General features: G+C 51.8%; 6 protein-coding genes across 6 annotated transcripts; 2 read left to right on the top strand and 4 right to left on the bottom strand.

The window, feature by feature from the left end:
* Positions 1–258: 258 nt before the first annotated feature.
* GT037_000875 (uncharacterized protein) lies at positions 259–1,614 on the bottom strand (the record flags this gene model as incomplete). Its single annotated transcript, XM_038925922.1, has 1 exon — positions 259–1,614. The coding sequence occupies one exon, from the start codon at positions 1,612–1,614 to the stop codon at positions 259–261; it is 1,356 nt and encodes a 451-aa protein (XP_038791778.1).
* Positions 1,615–2,094: 480 nt separating this feature from the next.
* GT037_000876 (abc1-domain-containing protein) lies at positions 2,095–6,462 on the bottom strand (the record flags this gene model as incomplete). The annotated part of the gene is made up of 8 exons (XM_038925923.1): positions 2,095–2,139; positions 2,189–2,318; positions 2,366–3,708; positions 3,766–4,231; positions 4,693–4,974; positions 5,025–5,452; positions 5,505–6,131; positions 6,187–6,462. The coding sequence occupies 8 exons, from the start codon at positions 6,460–6,462 to the stop codon at positions 2,095–2,097; spliced, it is 3,597 nt and encodes a 1,198-aa protein (XP_038791779.1).
* A 1,581-nt stretch (positions 6,463–8,043) lies between these two features.
* GT037_000877 (uncharacterized protein) lies at positions 8,044–8,944 on the bottom strand (the record flags this gene model as incomplete). Its single annotated transcript, XM_038925924.1, has 3 exons — positions 8,044–8,456; positions 8,511–8,713; positions 8,781–8,944. The coding sequence occupies 3 exons, from the start codon at positions 8,942–8,944 to the stop codon at positions 8,044–8,046; spliced, it is 780 nt and encodes a 259-aa protein (XP_038791780.1).
* Positions 8,945–9,789: 845 nt separating this feature from the next.
* Positions 9,790–11,109, top strand: GT037_000878 (beta--mannanase; the record flags this gene model as incomplete). Its single annotated transcript, XM_038925925.1, has 2 exons — positions 9,790–10,881; positions 10,936–11,109. 2 exons carry the CDS (start codon positions 9,790–9,792, stop codon positions 11,107–11,109), a joined length of 1,266 nt encoding a protein of 421 aa, XP_038791781.1.
* Positions 11,110–11,432: 323 nt separating this feature from the next.
* GT037_000879 (phosphoglycerate mutase-like protein) lies at positions 11,433–16,225 on the bottom strand (the record flags this gene model as incomplete). Its single annotated transcript, XM_038925926.1, has 4 exons — positions 11,433–11,718; positions 11,769–11,873; positions 11,926–15,637; positions 15,724–16,225. The coding sequence occupies 4 exons, from the start codon at positions 16,223–16,225 to the stop codon at positions 11,433–11,435; spliced, it is 4,605 nt and encodes a 1,534-aa protein (XP_038791782.1).
* A 671-nt stretch (positions 16,226–16,896) lies between these two features.
* GT037_000880 (utp21-domain-containing protein) lies at positions 16,897–20,162 on the top strand (the record flags this gene model as incomplete). The annotated part of the gene is made up of 3 exons (XM_038925927.1): positions 16,897–17,025; positions 17,078–18,898; positions 18,951–20,162. 3 exons carry the CDS (start codon positions 16,897–16,899, stop codon positions 20,160–20,162), a joined length of 3,162 nt encoding a protein of 1,053 aa, XP_038791783.1.
* Between the last annotated feature and the right edge of the window lie 205 nt (positions 20,163–20,367).

Below are 20,367 nucleotides of genomic sequence, written 5' to 3' on the forward strand. Positions count from 1 at the left end.
CCGAGCGTCGCGTCACGTCGCGTCTACAGCATTGTTAGGAACAAGAAAATTAAGGAAATATGAGCTTCTCCCTATAAGATCATGCATACATCAGAGAAAAGCTGGAAAATCTTAAGAACTCTTTCTTAAAGATAGCACAGGAAGGAGCATCGGAAATCCACAAATTGACCACATTCTAGGCGGTCAAACATTATTTGCCGTAGATGTATGTTTGAAATGCATGTTCCATCTATATTCATGGGAGCACGACATGACAGCTCACCTGTCAACAGTAATCATCCAACCATCGCCTAGTACACTACCGTTCGTGTCAACACCACCCCACACTACACATGTCGCTCCATCAACCTCTGTACCCTTGGCAATACCGAAATGTCCTCTTGCTCCGAGACCCCTCTTTGGTTTTCCTGGTATCTCCTTCTCTTCTTCGCCCTTTGTGTCTACGTACCGGTATACTACCTCAGCCCACTGCGACTCATGCGTGTCCCTCTTCATACCGGAGCGGATAGTGTCCTTGGTTGCTGCGGCCGTGTAACGCTCAGGTGCAAGCTGCAATGCCCATATATCGTCAAGGTAGCTACCATCCTCGGTTTCTCCGCCAACAGCTAGCAGGTAGTGTCGCCCTTGGCCTGTCGTGACGCCTACAAGTCCTGCGTCTGCCCGCGCCTGTGGTGCTGTAGCAGTACTACCTTGGCTGTCCGTGTGCTTCACTTCTTCCCAGCTCCAGCCACTCGCGACCGGTGTAGTTCCGCGTTCTGCATGCGTCCATACATGTGATGCGTCCACGTACTCAGTCGCACCTGAGGCAAACGTCTCGATGCCCTTGCCACCAAATCGATATAGGCGACTGCCAATGAGTGCTAAGCCTGCGCCTTCTCGGGGCTGACCTGTTGGAGAAGGTATATTGGTCCATGTCCTCGTCTTGACGTCAAATGCAAGCGCATCATTTGCAAGGTCATTGCTCGAAGTATCACGACCTCCGACTACGAAGATGGTCCCGTATGAATTAGCTTCCGGCGGCTCAGGAACATTCTTTGCGGGGTCAGCAGGTGCTTGTGGTGCCTTCTCGACATATGTCGTTGTCTTCGGGCCTGGCAGATCTGAGCTCGCCGAAGCATGACCAGCTCGCTGGCTGGGATAGAGCGTGCCTTCCGCTGGATCAAGGTAAGACCATGTGTTCGATACTGTATCATAAACCCAAACCCGCCCCTTCTCGTTTGCCACACTCTCTCCCTCGCCGCCAAACACGTAGATGCTATCTCCTATCACCGTAGCCGTATGTCCTTTTCTCGAGTTCGGCACGTCGTCCAGACCGTTTGTCGCGCGAGCGGGATACTTGGTGTAGTCGGCGTCGAGAACGCCGCTCGACGGTAGAATGACAATATGCATGTCATTGTCTCCGAGCTTGCCAGCCTCGGTCTCTCCTCCAAAGATGTATGCGCGACCTTTGACTACTGAGACGGTGTGGTGCGAGCGAGCGAGGGGAACCGAAGATATACGCGTAAGATTTGCCTTGATGGGCAGTGTTGGATGAGTGATACCCTTTACGAGGGCGACGGCACCCTCGAGTAGATTCTCGGCTGCGTAGAGCACACCAGCGGCTCCGGCCTCCATTGTTGCTGGCAAGAGTGTCGTGTGTGTTAAGGCAAGAAATGCAGGGGTTCAGTCAAAAAGTTACGAGGCAACTCTATTAATCGTTTATATGAATTGGTTGTAAGACGTATTGTACATGAGAAGAGTGATGTTGTATGGCATAGCTGCGAAGCTTACCCCAGGCGTGACGTCATGGCACAAGACCCTTGTCGCCTTGACGCGTCCCTCCACGGTAAGCGGGTGTTTAAAATCGTGGAATGACAGTGCAGCGCCTCGGCTTCCAAACGCATAGCAAGACAGATGGCTTGTGATACACATGTTTCTATACGGAGGTGACGGTGCCTTTAATGTGTAAAGGCTTCCACAAGGTAGTGTTTCTGCCTGTGAGCTGGATGTATGAGACGGCTTGCGTCTCTCACAGAAACCAATTATGGTCTCTTTCACAATAGCTGAAAGTCTGGATAACAAAGAGTATCTCATGTGGTAGTATGCATGAGTCAATTATATATTCGGGGAAAGCTGGTCGGACTTGACATATCGTTCGACCTGAGTGTTTGTTAGTATCGCAGTGCAACACGAGTGTAGTTTGCCATACCGTATCAATCGAGGCTTGCAAGAAGCTGCGCGCCTCAAGACCGACCCAAACCTTGAGCATCGAAAAGTCGCCTCCACGAATCATCGAAGAGCCACTTTGCGTACCAAGTTGTCGAAGTATTGGTAGAGCACTGACGGTGTTAGTAGATGACCCTCTGTACTCTGCTGTATGACCTACCCTGCAAAGAGATCCAGGTTTGGGTTCAAACTCCTTCCAATACCCTCTAGGAGGAGGATACTAAGAACAACGTTTACAAAGTCGCCTTCAAGCCGTACATGATGCGTTCGCACCATAGAGAGAACCTCGTTAAGGATATCTCCAATCTTGATGTTGCCAAGAGCAAAAGTACGGCTCTTGACTCCCAAGACCAGATGTTGCATGCGCAAAGCAAAGACTTCTCCGTCGAGTACTGCATCTGGCTGTCTGCATCTCTCTACCATCAGATGTCCTGCCTTGTAACCATCAAACTCGGCAACAGCCTTGAAGAGATCCAGAAAATTGGCGCGATTCTTTCCATTGAGTTCCGTTACCAAACCCGTATCGATGAAGATGAGCTGTGGTCGATACCCTTCGTTATCGATCTCCTGTAGCTTCGCTTTCCACTGCTGGGGATCCTTCTTGTATGGTCGCAGACGCTCAAGTACCTCTTCGGTAACATCGAGCGACTCTTTGGGGCCGGTCCTTCGATCTTCCTTGCGGGCGAAGATTGAGACGTCTAGCCGCTCGGGCTTGTAAAACCGCACCATTATGTTTCCCGGATGTAGGTCGGCATGGATAAAGTTGTCGATGAGGACCATGGTAAGAAAGGCATCCAAACCTTCATCTGCAATGTCCTTTTGAAATACTCCACCTCCATTTTGTAGAAAGTCTTCCATAGGAATGCCCTGGGCGAATTCCTCGATCAACACGTTGCGCGTAGTGTATTCCGTGTAAGGATAAGGAAACCAGGCTGTGGTTCGGTCTTTGAAGTTTCGTCGGAAGAGGGTGAGGTTTGCGGCTTCGATGCGTAGATCTAATTGCAGTCTCATCATCTCACCAAACTGTTCCACTTCATCGGGAAATGACAACCACTCCATGGTGGGTATGGCGTTGATAACAGCCGCGAAGAAACCCATTATGCGCAAGTCTCTCCGGACTATCTTCTCGATGTTGGGATGGAGAACCTTGATGGCAACATGGCTAGATGGCACTCTCGAGGGTGAGCTCTTCAGCGTCACGTCGACGTTCTTCTTGATCCGACGCGCTAGATTGGCTTCTTTTCGATCGATCGAGTTGTCCTCTAGCGTGGCAAGGTGTGGCTTCAGCTTTGCCTTGTACACCTGCGCGATGGCGCCCACACCCAGTGGTTTCTCGTCAAACTCGTCGAAGATATCGTCGAAGCTCTGTCCATCAAATGCCGCCTCGATTGTTCGCTTCGAGGTTTGCAGTGTGTGCGCCGGGGCGTTGGAGTGGAGGGTTGACATGATGAGACACATCTCGGTCGGAAAGACGTCTGTTCGGGAGGCTGCCCATTGCCCAAGCTGGTAAGAGGGTCAGTCTGCAGTCGACGGGCCATATTTTGGTGTAGCAATACGCACCTTGATGAAGGCAGCACCGGCCCTCTCCATGGAGCCGACCAGGAAGCCATACCACCACAATGTCCCGCTCCGCTCGTTGTCCCTATCCGGCTGCCGTGATCCAAGCCATATTGCAGGTATCGTCACTATGACGGGCACGAAGATGATGATGAGATGGAGAAAGCGGAATCCGGTGGCTATGGGCTCGATGATGTAGTCGTCAATGAGGAAGTATATGCCCCGCCTGTACTTGGAAGAGTTCCTCAGCGCATGGGGCACCTGCTCATTCAGTTCCTTCCGCGACGCCTCCAGCATGGCCTCCTCGTGCGTCTTTTCTCCATGATCCGACTCGTCGTTGGCGACCTGGACGAATGCGAGTGGGCTGAGTATCGCGCCCCCCGCAGCCCCCGTGGCTGCGCCTGACCATAGCAGCGTTCGGCCCTTGAACTTTGGAGTCGCCCATTGTCGGCCGAGGCGAGATGCCTTGCTGGTCCATGGACGCGTGCATGCGCGGGCGGCGAGTTTAGGGAGGCCTGGGCGGAAGCATTGGCGGCCAAAAAGGAACGCTGTCCTCATGGTACCGGGTGTTGGGTGGATACAACGCGTCTGACTTCCATGAGGCAATGTAGCGAGCCATGCTCGACCTCAGCCAGGTTGCAAGCGTGGGTCGTGACGTCGGTCGGCGCAAATTCCATGTGACACCGACCTCCGCGGCCACCAACAAGCCTACCCCTCTCCTCCCACTACGCCGGACATGACCTCGCATACCCCCACGCGCGGACCATCCTCCTCATGCAACCTATTTCTAGACGGAACCATGTTCATAACAGAAAGATGAATATAGTTCATTACAACAGATAATAGCCCTGTTCCTCGGCAATGGATATCTACGCAGTAACAAAACCCTCAAACCCCTTATCCAGCACACTCCGCGTCATTTCACTGTACAATGGGAACCCGCCCGCAAAGTTCAACTGCTCTCGAAGCTTGCCAGGAATGTTGTCGCCCATGTACCACGACTTGGTCTGCGGGAACAGTGTCTTATCCGAGAGCTCAGTGATCTTCTCCCGCCATTCCTTCTCTGCTTCGTGTGTGGGGTCGCAGTAGTTGATACCTTGCTCTCGAAGCTTGACCATGGCATCCACAATCCAGTCTCCCTGGACCTCAACGCACGTGGGTCCGTTGGAAAACGCCGTCGGACCCTGGGCGCCATAGAGGAAGAAGCAGTTACTACGATCCAGTCAGTATCTCCAACAAGCTGGCTGTGTTTGGCAGCTTACGGGAACCCGCTCAAACTCATACCCAGGTACGAGTAAGTACCGTTTTTCCATTTTTCCGACAATTCAACACCGTCAACATCCTTAAGTCCCATGTTCTTCATTCCACCAGTCACTGAGTCGAAGCCGGTTGCGAGGGCGATGACATCAAACTCGTGAAGCGTACCATCGGATAGCACAATGCCCTTCTCTGTGACTTCCTTGATTGGATTCTTGTTCACATCGACAACCTTGTTCTCGGGCTTGTCGAGCATCTCATAATAGTTTTGTTCCAGACTTGGTCGCTTGGTGCCAAATGCGTGCGGGGGCTCTAGAGGCGCAAGAATCTCACGCTTCTCTGGATCTGTTATCCGGGCACGCGTCTTTTTGGCCCAGAAGTTGTAGGCTTCACGATTGGCCTTGTTATCAAATAACAAGTCCTTGTAGTTTGCCTGCCGATATGTAAGTTTCTACACACATCCGAGCTTGACGTGTGTATCTTACCAGCCAGAACTCAAAACCACCGTTCTCCCACATCTTCTCGTAGAACGCTTCGCGCTCCTCAGGCGAGTCGTCAAATGTGTTCTTCTCAATGTAATCGTACTGGAAGCCAGCGAAAGTTGTCAGCCTTCTCTTGAAGATCTCCTGGTATTCTCCTTGTTTCCGCTTGTCCTGCTCCTCTTTGGTCAGAGGCTTTTGCTGCATAGGCAGGCAAAGGTTCGGCGTTCGAACGAATTGCGTTATACTTGCGGCCGTTTTCGAAGTCTCTTGGGCGATTTGGACACCGGTCGACCCAGTTCCAATGACGGCAACACGCTTGCCAGTGACGTCTACTCCAGATGCAGGCCAGAATGAGCTGTGATGGATTTCTCCCTCGAATTTGTCCATACCTGGCCAATCGGGAAAGTGGCGCTTTGCCGCGAAACCTAGGGCCAAGAGGAAATATTTGCAGCGCGCTGTGCGACCGTCTTCCGTCTTCACCACCCACTTCGACGAAGGCTTGTCGAATTGTGCGCCGACAACCCTGGTGTTGAATGCGCAGTCTTTTTTAATGTCCAACTTTCTCTCGACGTGGTCAAAGTACTTTTGGAGCTCTTCCGTACCGGGATATCTGCACGACCAGCTCCAATCCTAACAAACAAATGTCAGTCTCGACAAAAAGAGATTGGTCAAATATCCGCCTTACCTGCCAGATCTCAGGCATGCTGTACTCATAGATAGGAACCTGAGAATCGACTCGAGCTCCAGGATAGCAGTTCCAATGCCATATGCCACCAATGTTGGTACCAGCCTCCATAATCTTGCATTTGAAACCCTGTTGGCGAAGCTTGTGCATTAGGTAGATGCCGCCGAAGCCAGCGCCTACGATCAGCACATCAGTCTCGAGCTCTTTTGCATAGTTCTCGTTATTTGGATCCGCCGCTTCATTCGTCGCGCCAATATCTGTCCGGAAGTGGACCATCGTGAAGATAGAGTTTTTGAAAAGAGGGAAGATTGAGAAATCAAAGGGTGCTGTCGATCTCACTGATGGGCACGGTATGGGCGACACGCTATCTTTATATACCTTGACCTACAAGATACCCCTCCCACGCGAATCCTGCATGATCGTCACGCTACTCGCGATCCTGCAACGATTTTGTGCCCGACAACCAGGGCGAATTGTGTTTCGTCCATGGATGCCGCTATACTAGAATCATCCTTCGAGACTCTGTCGATCTTCTCTAGTATCCCATCTGGCCGGACGTCTAAAGGGGTCGGATATGTCACGGGTTAGGACATGAGACTGGCAGTCTGGATGTGCCTGGATGCGGAAACACTCCGTGGTTACGCCACGCACACACATGCGACCATGACGGTTGCTCTCCGAATGCTTAGTTTGCGGGGTAGCTGGATCTACCCCGGTACCCCGCATAACACCGTTCTATAGAGGCGAAGATGGTGCCGAGCGACACTCCGGCTTGCCGTTTCCAGCATTTCCGATACAACGACTGTCAACCTGCTCGAGATTCTTTCCTATCAAGAGACACAATGGCGATCTTATCGCTCATACGGATGCGTTTGCAACAGCAATGCTTTCCCGGATCATTCTCAACGGGCACTATCTAATATGCAAATACCCGCTGCGTCAATGACTCGTGTTCAAAATCGTATGCATGCAGGCTTCTAGGACGATTACTATGTACTACTTCGTGTCACATGAGACAAACTAAGTTTGACGATCCGATCGCCGCCTAGCCACTTTAGTAGTCGATAGGAATTTGGCTGTCTCCAGCATGCGCATCTACGGAGCATACACACACTGCCACCCGGCCCGAAGGATCATCTTTGCGGAACCGCATTCTACAATGGTCGAACAAGGATACTTATGCGGCTTTCCCTAGCTGTCTGGGGAGCTTATAGGACTGGATGAAAGGAGGCCCAGCCCTTCTGAAAATGGTATCCCTTTCCACTCGTACGAATTTAGCAGAGTTGGTGGCAGTCATGAAGCATCGACGAGCTGGATGGAGCATCTGGAAACTGGCTTACCACAACTCACAACAAAATGGCAAGAGCTTGGTCAGACCTAGCGTGGTGATGTGGCTGATACGCGAAGAAACGACTCTAATCGACTCGGTCAAGAGATGACGTGGACCAAGATCTCCACTTCGCTAATAACTTGTCGTGCTATCTTCGTTACGATTCGAGCGGACAGCGATTAACCGATCCGTCCGTTGTTCGCGTAAATGCAACGTCGGTACACGTAGTCACAGCCCTGCTCCCGTGATGCTTCTCCGATGTGGTGGATAGTACCGATCGGGATGGCAGAACACTTCAAGTGGATTTGCATGGCCATTGTGCATCCTGTAGCAAATCCCCCAAAGTCTCTCCAAATACCCTTACCTTTACAATGTCGAAACCCCTTTTTGAACGTTCCAGTTTTTGGCGCGTCTAATTCGTCATTTTTTAGCAGAGTATCTCTACAGACCCAAGCCCGCCCAAAAGTATACTGACTGTCTTAGCCCGAACTCGAAGGACCTTTTATTACCAAAACACCTGATCAATCTCATTTCCCTCTACTCTCACCATCCAGCTCCTGGGGATCCGGGTTCGGCATCTCTGCTGCGATTTGCCCTTTGTCGCTGACCTCATGACATGTGCCTGCTTTTGATGCGTCCACAGTGGAAGCGTCTACCTCGTAAACATCGAATCTACTGTGCTGCTTCTTGTTCTTATGACGACGGAACAAAAAGAAGGCCACAAAAGCTGAGGCTAGGACGACGACCGGAACGGCAACGCCTGCGGCTATGGCAACTATGCGGTTGTTCTTAGGAGTAGAAGCCTGCTCGGTCGCTTCCGTTGGCTGAGGCGATGACACCGGTGTTGTGGGGGTAGATGTTGCTGACCGTGGTGTCGATGCTGGAGAAGCAAACGTAGATGACAGTAATGATGTTATCGATGGTATGGATGTTGTAGCAGCTCATCATCATGTTAGTTCGTCACCCTCCAAGCCAGAAACACCTCATTGCTCACTAGTAATCTCGGCCAATTTAGACCCTCCAATCTCGCAATAACTACTGAAAACCCCCAATGCAGTCGTGTTCTGTGAAGGATCGTCAGGACACTCGGTGGCGACATGAGCACCAATCATGCTGGAGAACTTGGCAGAGCTCTCGTAACAGACTACAAAGGCGATAGATACAAGGTCAGAGCATGTCTCAAACGCACGTCGTATCCTATGATGGAAACTCACAACAAGTAAACGACGTGAACGCACTGTCGCCACCATCTCCACATCCGTACTTCATATCCCGCACAATGGTCGATAACTCGAGCTCTGCACATGTTGCCAGGAGAGAATATTCGTCAATTTGATCGATAAAGATACTCGTCGGTCCGCTGGCAGCCACGATGTTGGCCAAGGCTAGAACAAGAGCAAGAGCGAAAACGATTCGTATTCCGAACATTATATTGTCTGTTAGCGTACCTTCTCTTTTACCGAGTAAAACGATGAGAGCCTTCTTCACACCGGAGAGGCTACCGAAAGAGATGCGGAAAATGCTAAGTCGAAATCGAGCCGACGCGTTTTGTAGGCAGGGCAGACTCGAATCATGTGCGTCGAACCCTCCCGTTCTTCAGTCTTCAGAAGCGGATTTGTTGCTGTGATAGCAAGCACACCTGCATGCACATGCCTGAATTTGCAGAGCTGAACTCCTATTGGCCCCCATGCGCAGATAAATGGGATTTGGCCTCAACATATGGGCAAGGCTGAGACAACGTGCTGCATGTACAACGCCGGGCGAGGGACGCTGGTGGTCTGATAGTGACAGATAAGGCTCTGGCGTTTTTATTAATGTCCAGCGTTTACCAGGTTTGGCGAGTTCAAAACCATCGATATTTGGGCTGCATGTTGAGCTAATCGAGGTGAGTGGGATGGTGCGGAGGCGCCTGCAAGGCTGCATGCACGGTATTACGGGATATCCAAACAAGTGCTTTCGCACCACTCTATCACAAGCAGCTGACAGGATCAGACTGGGCTACCCGGAGATTCTCGGTGATACATAAATAGTTGATCGATGATTTAAGTGGCTTAAGAGCCAATATGGCTGAGAAGGCTAGCCCCATACTTCTCACCATGGGTACAGACGTATTAGGTCATCTGCGACACCAGCAAGGATGACTTTAATGGCCTTTGTGGCGTATAAAAGCCTCCTCATGGTGACTGCGAGTGCCGTTATTGAGCACTGCTGTAAACAGCATCTGTTTCTCCTTTTTATAACCCTACTCGGGTGAACTGACCAACACCTACAACATGCGCGGCCGTACGGCCTTTGCCGTCCTTGTCGGGTTAGCGGTAACAGCAGTCGAGGGTTTCGTACCAACGCGGAGACAAAAATCGACCTCCTTTGCAGGAAGTAACGAGTACTTTCTTCATGCGCTGTCTGCTTCCGAGCAAAAGACATACATCGAGACACTTGCTGGATGGGGGGCGAAGGTCATAAGGCTATGGGGTGAGCAAAGGCCTAGTGCTGCAGGCCATAATGATACGATGTCTATGTACAACCAAAACCTCCTTCAAAGCCTTGATGAATATCTCCATAGGCAGACTGGAGGAAAGAGTGAATCGGATGCTAACGATCGGTGTACAGTAACAAATATTGATGAAGGGTGCTTGAAAGGAAGCACGATCACCAATTCCATGCCGCCGCTTGAAACCTCCGTTGGCATATTTAATACCACTGTGTTAGCTGCATTGGACGCTACACTCAAGCTTCTCCACAACAACGGGATGAAAGCTATCATATCTCCTCACAACGCCAACTCACTAACTGGTGATGTAGCCTGTGATGCGTACTACCAAAAATATACCGATGCATCTACCTTCTATTCCTCGACCGAAGCCAAAGCAGACTACGACAAGCGACTAGAAGAGATCCTCAACTACCAGTCGCCAAACTTTGGCGAGGCCTGGAAAAGCCTAGATCAGGTGATTATGGCTTTCGACCTCCAGAACGAGCCTCTGATCAAACAGCTCGACAAGTTGAACAACAATGACCCAGATGACTGGCTATGTGGTCGTGCTGGAGTGATGCGCAATGCACTTGGATCGTCTAATATCAAGATCGCCACGGGCGGTATTGGCGGATCTCACTATTGTTGTGACCACGAGTTCAATACGCTGGAGAAGGCCATCCAATGCGATGCAATCGACATCATCAGTATGCATGGATACATGAGTAAGGCATCCGACTGGGCCTACTACATTACCGGCGACAAGGAAGTTTTGAGCGGAGCAAGAGCTGCAGGAAAGAACATCATGATGGAAGAGTGGGGCGTTTCGACTGACTTCCAGGATTCTTTCGATACTCAGGCCCAGATATTCAATGATGCTGGAGTTCCTTGGGTAAGCATGAGAGCTGTACATATTCGAAAACAGGCATGCTAATATACAATGAAGCTTTATTGGCAGTTCGTCCCTGGCTTAGACGGTTCTGAACCAGGAGCGCCGACCGGTTGCGGTTACGATGGTTTTGAGATTGGATTGGACAGCCCCAAGGGTGATGCTGCTGGCGCAATTGCTGCAGCAAACGCGGCTCCAGCGGCACAAAGTTGGGCAAATTATCTGAGATAAGCCAATCGGGACAATATTTGCCTTCTGTGTCTTTGCAGTCGCAAGGGCGATTTCCGATATGTCATGAAGGATTCAGCAATAAATCAGGCAGAAAAGAGCAACTTATTCCAGCCACCTCGATACTGTACTAGCTGCTTCACAAACAAAAAAAAAGATTCATGAAACTGCTTAGAGTGTGAGGACTAGGCGCCTTGGACAATGGAGGAACTTGGAGTGGTATTGGTAAACGGTAATAGGCTGGCTCGCCAGATCCCGACCAATTAATGAGAATTTGTTGATGATAAAACACTCGCCCAACCTATCAATAGTGCCTCATCTTCTTCTCACTCCTTCTCTACATCTAGCGCCGGCGGCGGTAAGCCCGCTGGACTGATCTCCTTATCAAGCGCCAAGCGTTCCGGGCTTACAATCTCTCCCGGGCTTATTATTTCTCCCTTCTCATTCGCAATAGGTATATGTGATGCGTCTTCATCTCTCTCATCTGATCGACCTCGCTCTTCACTCTCGGTCATATTGTGCTCTTTCCCATTCCCGTTTGTGCTACGCTCGAAAGCCTCAGGAACTTTTTCGCTGAGGTCGATAGCGACGAAGGATTTCGGGAGTTTGACGCTAGACATCGTTAGTTTCTGAAGCATTTGATAGCTATGAGAGACACTCACGTATGGAACTTTGCACGAAGAGTCTCGAGGACCTCTTTCCAATCTTGGTGGAGAGTGAGGCTGCGGCGAGGCGCGAAGCCAATCATATGGCGTGAGTCCAGTTGTCTATCCATGTTAGTAGCTACCGAGGTATATAAAGGCAGAATATGTGACTTACACGTCAAGTGGAGCGAAGGCATGACAGCCTGGCGATAACGTGATGCGAATACTATAGTTGAAGGTGTGCGGCTTATCATCGATACTAGCATTCTCCGACTCGTAGAGCTCAAAGTTTATCTGCGACAAGTAATCGAGCTCTGGGATAGCATTGCGTTCGATCTTGGTCTTGATACCGCCCTCCAGAATGCAGTTGAGCAGTGTGTAGATGTGCGATTCCTTGGTGAAGTAGAAGAAGCTCTTCGGCATGTCGGACGCCTGGAGCTCTTCCAGGTCTCCAACAATCTCTTTGAGTAGTGGAAGCGATGTAAGTAGACCAATCTCTAGCTTCTCCTCGCTCTCGATGCCGTATTCCTGTGGTCCGATGTAGTCGAACAAGACCTTGCAGAGGTGGTACATCTCACGTAACTTGACAAGTCGCGCGTCAGTCTGTGCCTTGGACGTCGCGGTCCCGAGACCAGAATACAGCTTGAAGTACGACTCGTGTACATACGATGGGGGCGCAGGAGCTTTGACGGTAAGCTCAGACTTGCGCCTGAAACCCATGCGATGGGACAGGCTACCGCGCTCATGGGTCTTTTCTGTGCTCTGCTCTTTCTCCTTCGCCTCCGCCTTCAACTGAGCTTCTGATGGACTCGGGCCAACTGGTATCGACTTCCCGGAACTGTTGTCAGGCGTAGTCTGCTTTGACCCGTCCGCAACCGAGTCTTCATCCACAAAGCTGGCATCGGGCGTAAATACCCATTCAAGGAATGCGCGGTTGTGTAGGGCGTCGAACTTCATCGTGTCGTAAAGCTCAGATATTTTGCTTGGGTCGACTTTATCAGCATCTCCAAACTCCTTGAACAACTTCTCCCACCGTTCTTTGAAAAGTTCAGGGCCTTCATTACAGCACCAGCGCGATTGAATGTGATTAACATTGGTGTACTGAGATTGACCTGACGACTGTGCCCCGCCTGGTGGAGATGCTAGTGCAGCTAGCGACGAGATCGCTTCAGATTCGATCTTCTTGAAGTTGTGGTTCATAACGCGTTGATGGAACTTCATCAGATCCACCACTTGCCTAACGACAATGTATGGCTCTGGTACATCTTTTGGCCACGCGAACTGAGGTGGGGCTTTGTCGCCCGCGCGTAGCAAAGTCTTGAGCTTCTTCTTGACCTTGTCCATGACATCCTTTGCCGCGTTCGAGTCGTCTAGAAGGTCTTTGCGGACTGAGATGTGCTCAGATTGGTATTGTTCCTTTTCCAGGAATGACGCTCCAAATATTTGTGCACTGGTGGTCACTCGTCGCTCCGAGCTGCTGAAGATATGAACATCGTCTAATACATCCCGATTCATCAACAAAAGGTCGTTACGGAAGTTCGCACCCATGTCCTGTGTTTGGTGTCGAGCGGAGTGAGTAGGTTCACCTCCCCACTTGATAATCAGTTGTAGCTTGTCCAGCACCATGTTGTTATCTTGCGCGGTGATACGAGACAAGGTAACACCAGACATGGAGTCGCTCCTGTTCTTAAGTGGCTCGGGTCCGCCTTCTTCGCCGGTAGCCTCGGTCATCTCCTTAGCATCAGCAGTTGGCTCAGGCTTTTGTGCCTCAGGAGTTTCTTCGGGTAAAGTCTCTCCTGGTAGCAGCTCTTCCTTTCTTCGCTTCCGGAACATAGGCTTGATCTGCACTTTTGTTCCAGGCCAAGCGCCCTTCTTATTCAGATACAATTGCAGCTCACGCAGCTTCTTCGAGTCTTCCAGACCTTCGTCCATAGCTAACTTGACGGCATCGCTCACACTTTGCAATGCTACCTCTCCAATCAGTAGCACTTCTGCCTGGTGACCTTTGAGTAGGTCGACGAATGGCTTGGAGTGGAAAGTGTACTTGAACTTCTGCTTCGGAGTGCGATCCGCATGTCGAATGACAGACACAACACCTTTGAGCTTCCACTGCGCCGCCGTTGCTGGAGGGGGTACCTCCAGATAATCTTCTGACATTGACCTTTCTGGTTCGAGTTCTAGATCGTCTTCTTCGAATGCAGACGGAAGTGTGATATCAGGCTCGGACACCGGACCATCTGGTGTTGAAGTAGAAGTAAAGGCTGTTGGACTCAGAACTGTAGCAGGATTGGGTTTTTCGAAACTAGGTGAGGATGCGATAGGGGTAGAACTGAGTGATGTGTCGGGTGATGAGGGCATAGTATTGGATTGCCGCATATGATGGAGGTTGTGCGCATGATTTCCCATTCTTGACATGCTGGGACTCTTGAAGAGTTTCCCAAGAGTCTTACGATGGTTTGAAGCACCCTTTCCAGGAATGTCTGTACCAGCTTGTGCATCGGCAGCAGCATGTTGAGCGGCATCTTTGCGTTGTTTCCGCGCGATCTCTTTGAGGAACATGTCTTTTAGGATGTTGGCCGCCTTGTCGTAATAATCGCCATTGTCCTTCACAAAGCTCCACCCATTGACATCGATAACGTAGCTCTGGTCTCCAGTGCGGAGCAGATCAAATCCGCACACCCGCTGACCAAATCCTTCTGAGATCTTTGCTGCAATAGCGGCCTCTGACTCGCTCAGTTTCGTGACATATCGGACTTCCTTGCCGCTAGGGTTGCGCTTAACAAGACCATCAACTACTGGTGACTTTCTTGTCTCGGCATGGCAGAAGTTTGGTCCGACGGTATAGGCTTTGACGTCTTCAGAATTCTCCACTTGCAGAAATTGCTCGTAAATGTAGCTGCCTGTTGGTTCGAGTATGGCCCTCGGTACGTCGAGAGTTTCATCTTTTTCCGAGCTCTTGTTGTTGATCTTCCTGAACAATCTGCGGCCACCGCCGCCATCCTTCTTATGGAAGTAGATGTGGATGTTGTGGTCTTCACCACTCACTGGCTTCTCTACGAATGGCTTTGTGAGGGTAACACCATCAACGCGGATGGTGTTGTTATCGTCGATGAGTTCAATGTTCTTGGGAGCCTGGAAGCCTCCACCAGTGCCGTCTTCAGGTCCTTCCAGTTTCAGACCTGTCCTCTCGTACAAGGCTTTGGCGAATTCAGCCGACGGTAGCTTCGGTCCACCGTCTCGACTGACGTCGATGCGCTTTGGCGTGGGAACGCTGAGCTTGTCCAGTATACCAAGACACAGGCGGCGGTCCCACAGCACCTGTTGCATGGGCAGATCGTTTACGCAGAAGGGCTTGCGCAGTCGGGTGTAGGCAATGGCTTTGTCCAGGGGGAAGCCATCGGAAAAGAAGGATATGAGGAAGTCGCACACTGGCCAGTTCTCGACAGCTTCGTCGAGGATGATCTTGTCGCCAAAGATCTTGACCTCGAACTCGTCGACGAGCTTGCCAAAGATGTTGCGCGCAGGCTTACTGCGAGCTTTGGACTCGAGTGCGCATACGCCAATGATGCCTTTTGTCGGCTTCTTCTCCCTCATTTCTCGGCTAGCCGGGCTGCTGCTGGGAGCCGTGCTTCCGCTGATGCGTCTCTGGGCCGTCCGGCTGCGTGAGCGACGCGGCTGGGTTGACAGAGGCGGCTGGCTGGTGTGGGGAGACGCGGGGTGGGCTGGGGCGGCGCTGGGGCTCGCGGACTGATTGCTGGCGGCTTGGTCTTGGGGAAACAGCAATTGCGTAGGCGAGGCTTTTGTGCCGAGACTGCCATTCTGGCTCGAGGTAGTGACGGACAGCGACGAGGTGGCCGTCGTGGTGCCGTGTGGGTTCTCCATCCTTGCTGTGCAGAGTCGGTGGGTCAGTCCATGGCCGCCATATGTGCATGTGAAAAAGCTACGAGGCCGTGTCGGCCCATGACGTACGTACCTTCCGGTTCAGAGCCCGCTACCGAACTTCTTCCACTCCAACTGTAGCCCCGATTGGAGATGGCAGACACAAACGACGAGATGGACAGTCGCTTCGACTCGGTCGCTGCTGCAGTGCCGACGTCAGCTCGCGCATGTCGGAAGGAATCCGGCAGCAGCAGAGGATTTACTGGCGCGCTTGCAACACTTCCCCGGGTGCTCTCTAGCGTTGGCGTCGCTTGATCCGAGTCGTCGACAGCAGAGCCAGACCAGGCATGTCCAAAATACTCAAAGAGACTGCTATCCGATGCCTTGGAGGGGCGGCGCGCGGGCAGGCTCTGTCGAATCGCCGCTCGACCAAGCGAAGGGACTGACACACTGGGACGCTCTACGTTGTCTCCGCCAGTCTCGGGTTCGCTCCATCTTGCCTTGCGACCTGCTGCTGATGCGCCGCTGGCACTCGAGAGTTGTTGCCATGACCGTGTGCTCTCAGAACTCACTGTACGGGAGAGTGACTGCTCCATGCTACCACGCCTTGGACCCCTGCGTCGCGGGGTTAATTGGACAGGGTCGCGAGATGGCTGGCACAATCGACGTTGGGCGACAGTATCCTCACGGCTTCCTCATGTCTTCGGGTGCGCTGGAGAAGATGATTCTCTAGGCAAGAAGGAATTCGAAACAGCAATTCACAGACGGTACGTCACTGAGCGCAACTTGGCAGCATGGTCCAACCCCATGATCTCAATGGACAGACTTGTGCGCCGCATGCTGCAGCCAGTCTACATGTGCGCCACGTGTTGCATATCACATCGGAACGGATCCCGCCCGGCGTGACTTGTAGCTAGGCTTCTGGTTTGCTTGGAGAGCACGTACTGATGCCTTGGGACATTGTAGATACAGGTCGAGAAGTTTCCCACAAGGGCTCAATGGTCAAGGGCACGTTGCTACAGGTGCATACGTGCGCTGTACATTGGAAGAAGAATGGCAAGGTTGCATCGAAGCCTACTGCCATTTGTGCTATGCATAGCGGGAAACGGACCCTGACGCTGGGTCGATCACTTGGCGCCGATCTTATCTTATCTAATCTCAATCTGATCTAATCTCATTTCCCAAATTTTTGGTCGCGCCGTCCGAGGTTGCGAGAAGACCAGTCCATGCATGCGCTCTAGTCCTTCTTCCCCAAAACACACATAATATGGCAGGTCCAAAGGCACAGGACAGTACCGGCAGTGGTCCCGTGACTAAACGCCAGAAAACACAGAGCAATGGCGAAACGAGCTCTGCGTCGCTGGTCCGCCAGTCTAAGATATTTGCGCCATTCCGAGTAAGCTCCAACGACGCCATCACATACTTGCGCACCGCTGACTCCACGGCAGACTGTTGGTCTCGTGTCGCCTACAGGCGTTCCCTTTACTACACTTGCCCTCGGCAAGACTACTTTCCAAATCACAACCTCCGTCGGCCGCTCTCTCCAAACCTACGATCTCAAGCGCGGACTCAACCTTGTCTTTATAACTCGACCGCAGACACCCGAGGATATCACTGCGACTGTGGCATGGAAGAAGGTCGTATTTGCAGCCTGGTCAAGTCCCAAGTCGAAAACCCAGGCTGGCGTGTGGGTGTTCCAGCGCGGAAAAAAGACTGCAGAGTTGGAGCTACCACGCGGCGGCATACAGCGCATCACAAGGCTAGTAGTCCTGGGAGAATGGATTGTAGGGTGTGGCAAGACCGAAATCGAGATCTGGAGGACAGCTACCTTGGAGCACTACACAACCCTACAGGGCGCCTCTTCCAGTGCGCTCTCTGGCTGCATCTGCAACATGCCTACCTACTTGAACAAGATCTTCGTGGGCCGAGCCGATGGGTCTGTTGAGATTTGGAACATCAGCACCGGAAAGCTGCTTTATACACTCCTCCCACCAGCAGCAGACTTTGGCGCTGTAACTGCATTACAGCCGACGCCCGCTTTGTCGCTCCTCGCCATCGCATACCAATCAGGTCCAATCACGATACACGATATCCGTGCAGACAAAGAGATTATGCGCCTGAACACGGGTGGCTCGCGGAAACCCTCAGTGACTTCCATCTCCTTCAGAACCGACGGACTGGGTGCCGGCGACGATGGTCGCGAAGACGGTGTCATGGCAACAGCTAGTCATGAAAGCGGCGACATCACCTTCTGGGACCTCAACAAAGGTGGTCGTAAAACTGGTACCCTCCGAGGGGCTCATGGGCCGCCTCCATCTGCAAGCGGAGGTGTCGGTGGTGGTATCAGTAAGATTGAATTCCTCGCGGGACAGGCGGTCATTGTATCGAGTGGCTTGGACAACTCGTTGAAGAGCTGGATTTTTGACGAAACACCCTTTTCACCCCTACCGCGCATTCTGCATTCTCGCGGCGGTCATGCTGCACCAGTCTCAACTCTCCGCTTCCTTCCTTCCAACTCGGACGGCTCTGATGATGTCGGCAAATGGCTTCTCAGCGCTAGCAAGGACCGAAGTCTCTGGGGCTGGAGCTTGCGACGAGATGGACAAAGCACAGAGCTTAGCCAGGGTGCTATCCAGAGGAAAGCAAAGAAGATGGGGCTGCTCAATGGAAATTCCGAGGCGTCCAAACACCATGTCAAGTTGGAAGATTTGAAAGCTCCAGCAATCACCTGCATGGCTTGTTCTCTCAATCGCGACGGTGGCATGGGTGCGATGCCTGGCGTAGCGGGTATATGGAATAACTCATCCAAGGTCAAGGGGCAGGATAAGAAAGCTATAGAAGTTAACATGACTGGGTGGGAGAGCATCGTCACAGGGCACGCTGGTGACAAGACTGCAAGAACCTGGTTCTGGGGCCGTAAACGGGCCGGCCGATGGGCTTTCGACACAGGCGACGGTACAGAAGTCAAGAGTGTTGCAATCTCGTCTTGCGGCACGTTTGCAGTGATCGGATCTGCAGGTGGCTCCATTGATATGTACAACCTTCAGTCTGGCCAATTCCGACGCAGGTTCCCAGCTCGACTCACTCCAGGGGAAGCAAAACAGCACAAACTTCGACAGTTACAGGCCGAAGAGGCTCTAGAGTTTGCGGATGATGCACCTCGGAAGTTTGCAAAGGGAGAAGGCAAGCACAAAGGAGCCATCACTGGTCTCGCTGTAGACGCTCTCAACCGCACGCTTCTAAGTTGTTCCGACGATGGCAAAGTCAAGGTAAGTCAAACGTCCGTCTTTCTCATCCACCAGCGACTGACGCATATTGTAGTTCTGGGATTTTGCTACGGGCATTCTACTTCACGAGATTGATTGGTACCCTATGACGAAGATTAATGGTCTGCGCTACCACCGGAACAGTGATCTGATAGCACTAAGCTGTGACGATGGCTCGATCCGCGTATTGGACATCACAACCAAGAAACTCATTCGAGAACTTTGGGCATCCCAATCCCATGTTGCACTGCAAACCCTCGATTACACCTTTTCGAGTGACGGCCGATGGATCATTTCTGCTGCCTCGGACTCCACCGTCAGAGTTTGGGACTTACCAACCGGCCATCTCATTGATGCTATGAAGCTGCCCAAAAAATGCAACACCGTGGCATTCTCACCTTCGGGTGAATTCCTTGCCACCGGCCTAGACGGCGAAGTAGGTGTGCATATCTGGACAAACCGAACACTCTTCACGCATGTATCAACCCGTCAAATAACAGAGGATGACATTGCTGAGGTCAGCGCGCCAACAGCATCCGGCGAAGGTGGTGTCGCTATCGTTGAAGCTGCCACCGAAGAGCAGGCGGAGGATGAGGATCAGGATGAAGTTACCGTTCCGGTCATGGACCAACTCAGCGACAAGATCACAACACTGAGCTTGGTTCCAAAGTCCCGCTGGCAAACCCTCTTACACCTTGACGTTATCCGTGCCCGCAACAAGCCCAAAGAGGCTCCGAAAGCGCCAGAAAAGGCCCCCTTCTTCCTCCCGTCACTTGGTCAAAACCAGGTTTCGGGAGCAGAAGACAATGCTCTTGCGCCACTCGATCAAGATCCAAAGTCTCGCATCTCCAGCTCTGCGCTTGCTTCGCGCTCTAGCGCCGCCACGTCTACTGATGTCTTCAGCCGTCACCTTGTACATGCGACCGAAACCGCTGACTACACTCCTCTCCTGACCCACCTCTCTTCACTCCCGCCTTCGGCAGCGGATATTGCAATTCGCACTCTTGATACAACGGAGCCATACACAGAGCTGCGAACGTTTATCGAAGCGTTGACCGCGAGACTTCAAGAGGGCCGAGACTACGAGCTTGTACAGGCTTGGATGAGCGTATTTCTGCGACTCCATGGAGATATCGTTGTCAAGGACTCTGACCTGGTAGGCGAGCTAAGAAAATGGCAGGAGGAGGCGAAGAGAGGACGCGAAAGGGTAGGTGGATTAGTGGGATACAGCGTTGGTGTAGTAGGATGGGTTCGAAGTGCGCGATGAGTCTTTCACATGTGCACCTAGTTTAGCATGATGTATATACTCTTGTTCACAGCTGACGCTGGGACTCTGACAAAAGCGGCATGCAGATTGATTTTTCAGGTTCTCTTTTCACTGCCATTGCATATCCTCAGTCCTGATTGATAGTTAATAATACCAAAAGGGATTGGAAAGTTCCAGATCGATATTATGTATATCTTTCTCTATC

This window comes from Alternaria burnsii (genome assembly GCF_013036055.1).
Source record: "Alternaria burnsii strain CBS107.38 chromosome Unknown 705, whole genome shotgun sequence".
In the NCBI taxonomy this organism is placed as follows: Eukaryota; Fungi; Ascomycota; class Dothideomycetes; order Pleosporales; family Pleosporaceae; genus Alternaria; species Alternaria burnsii.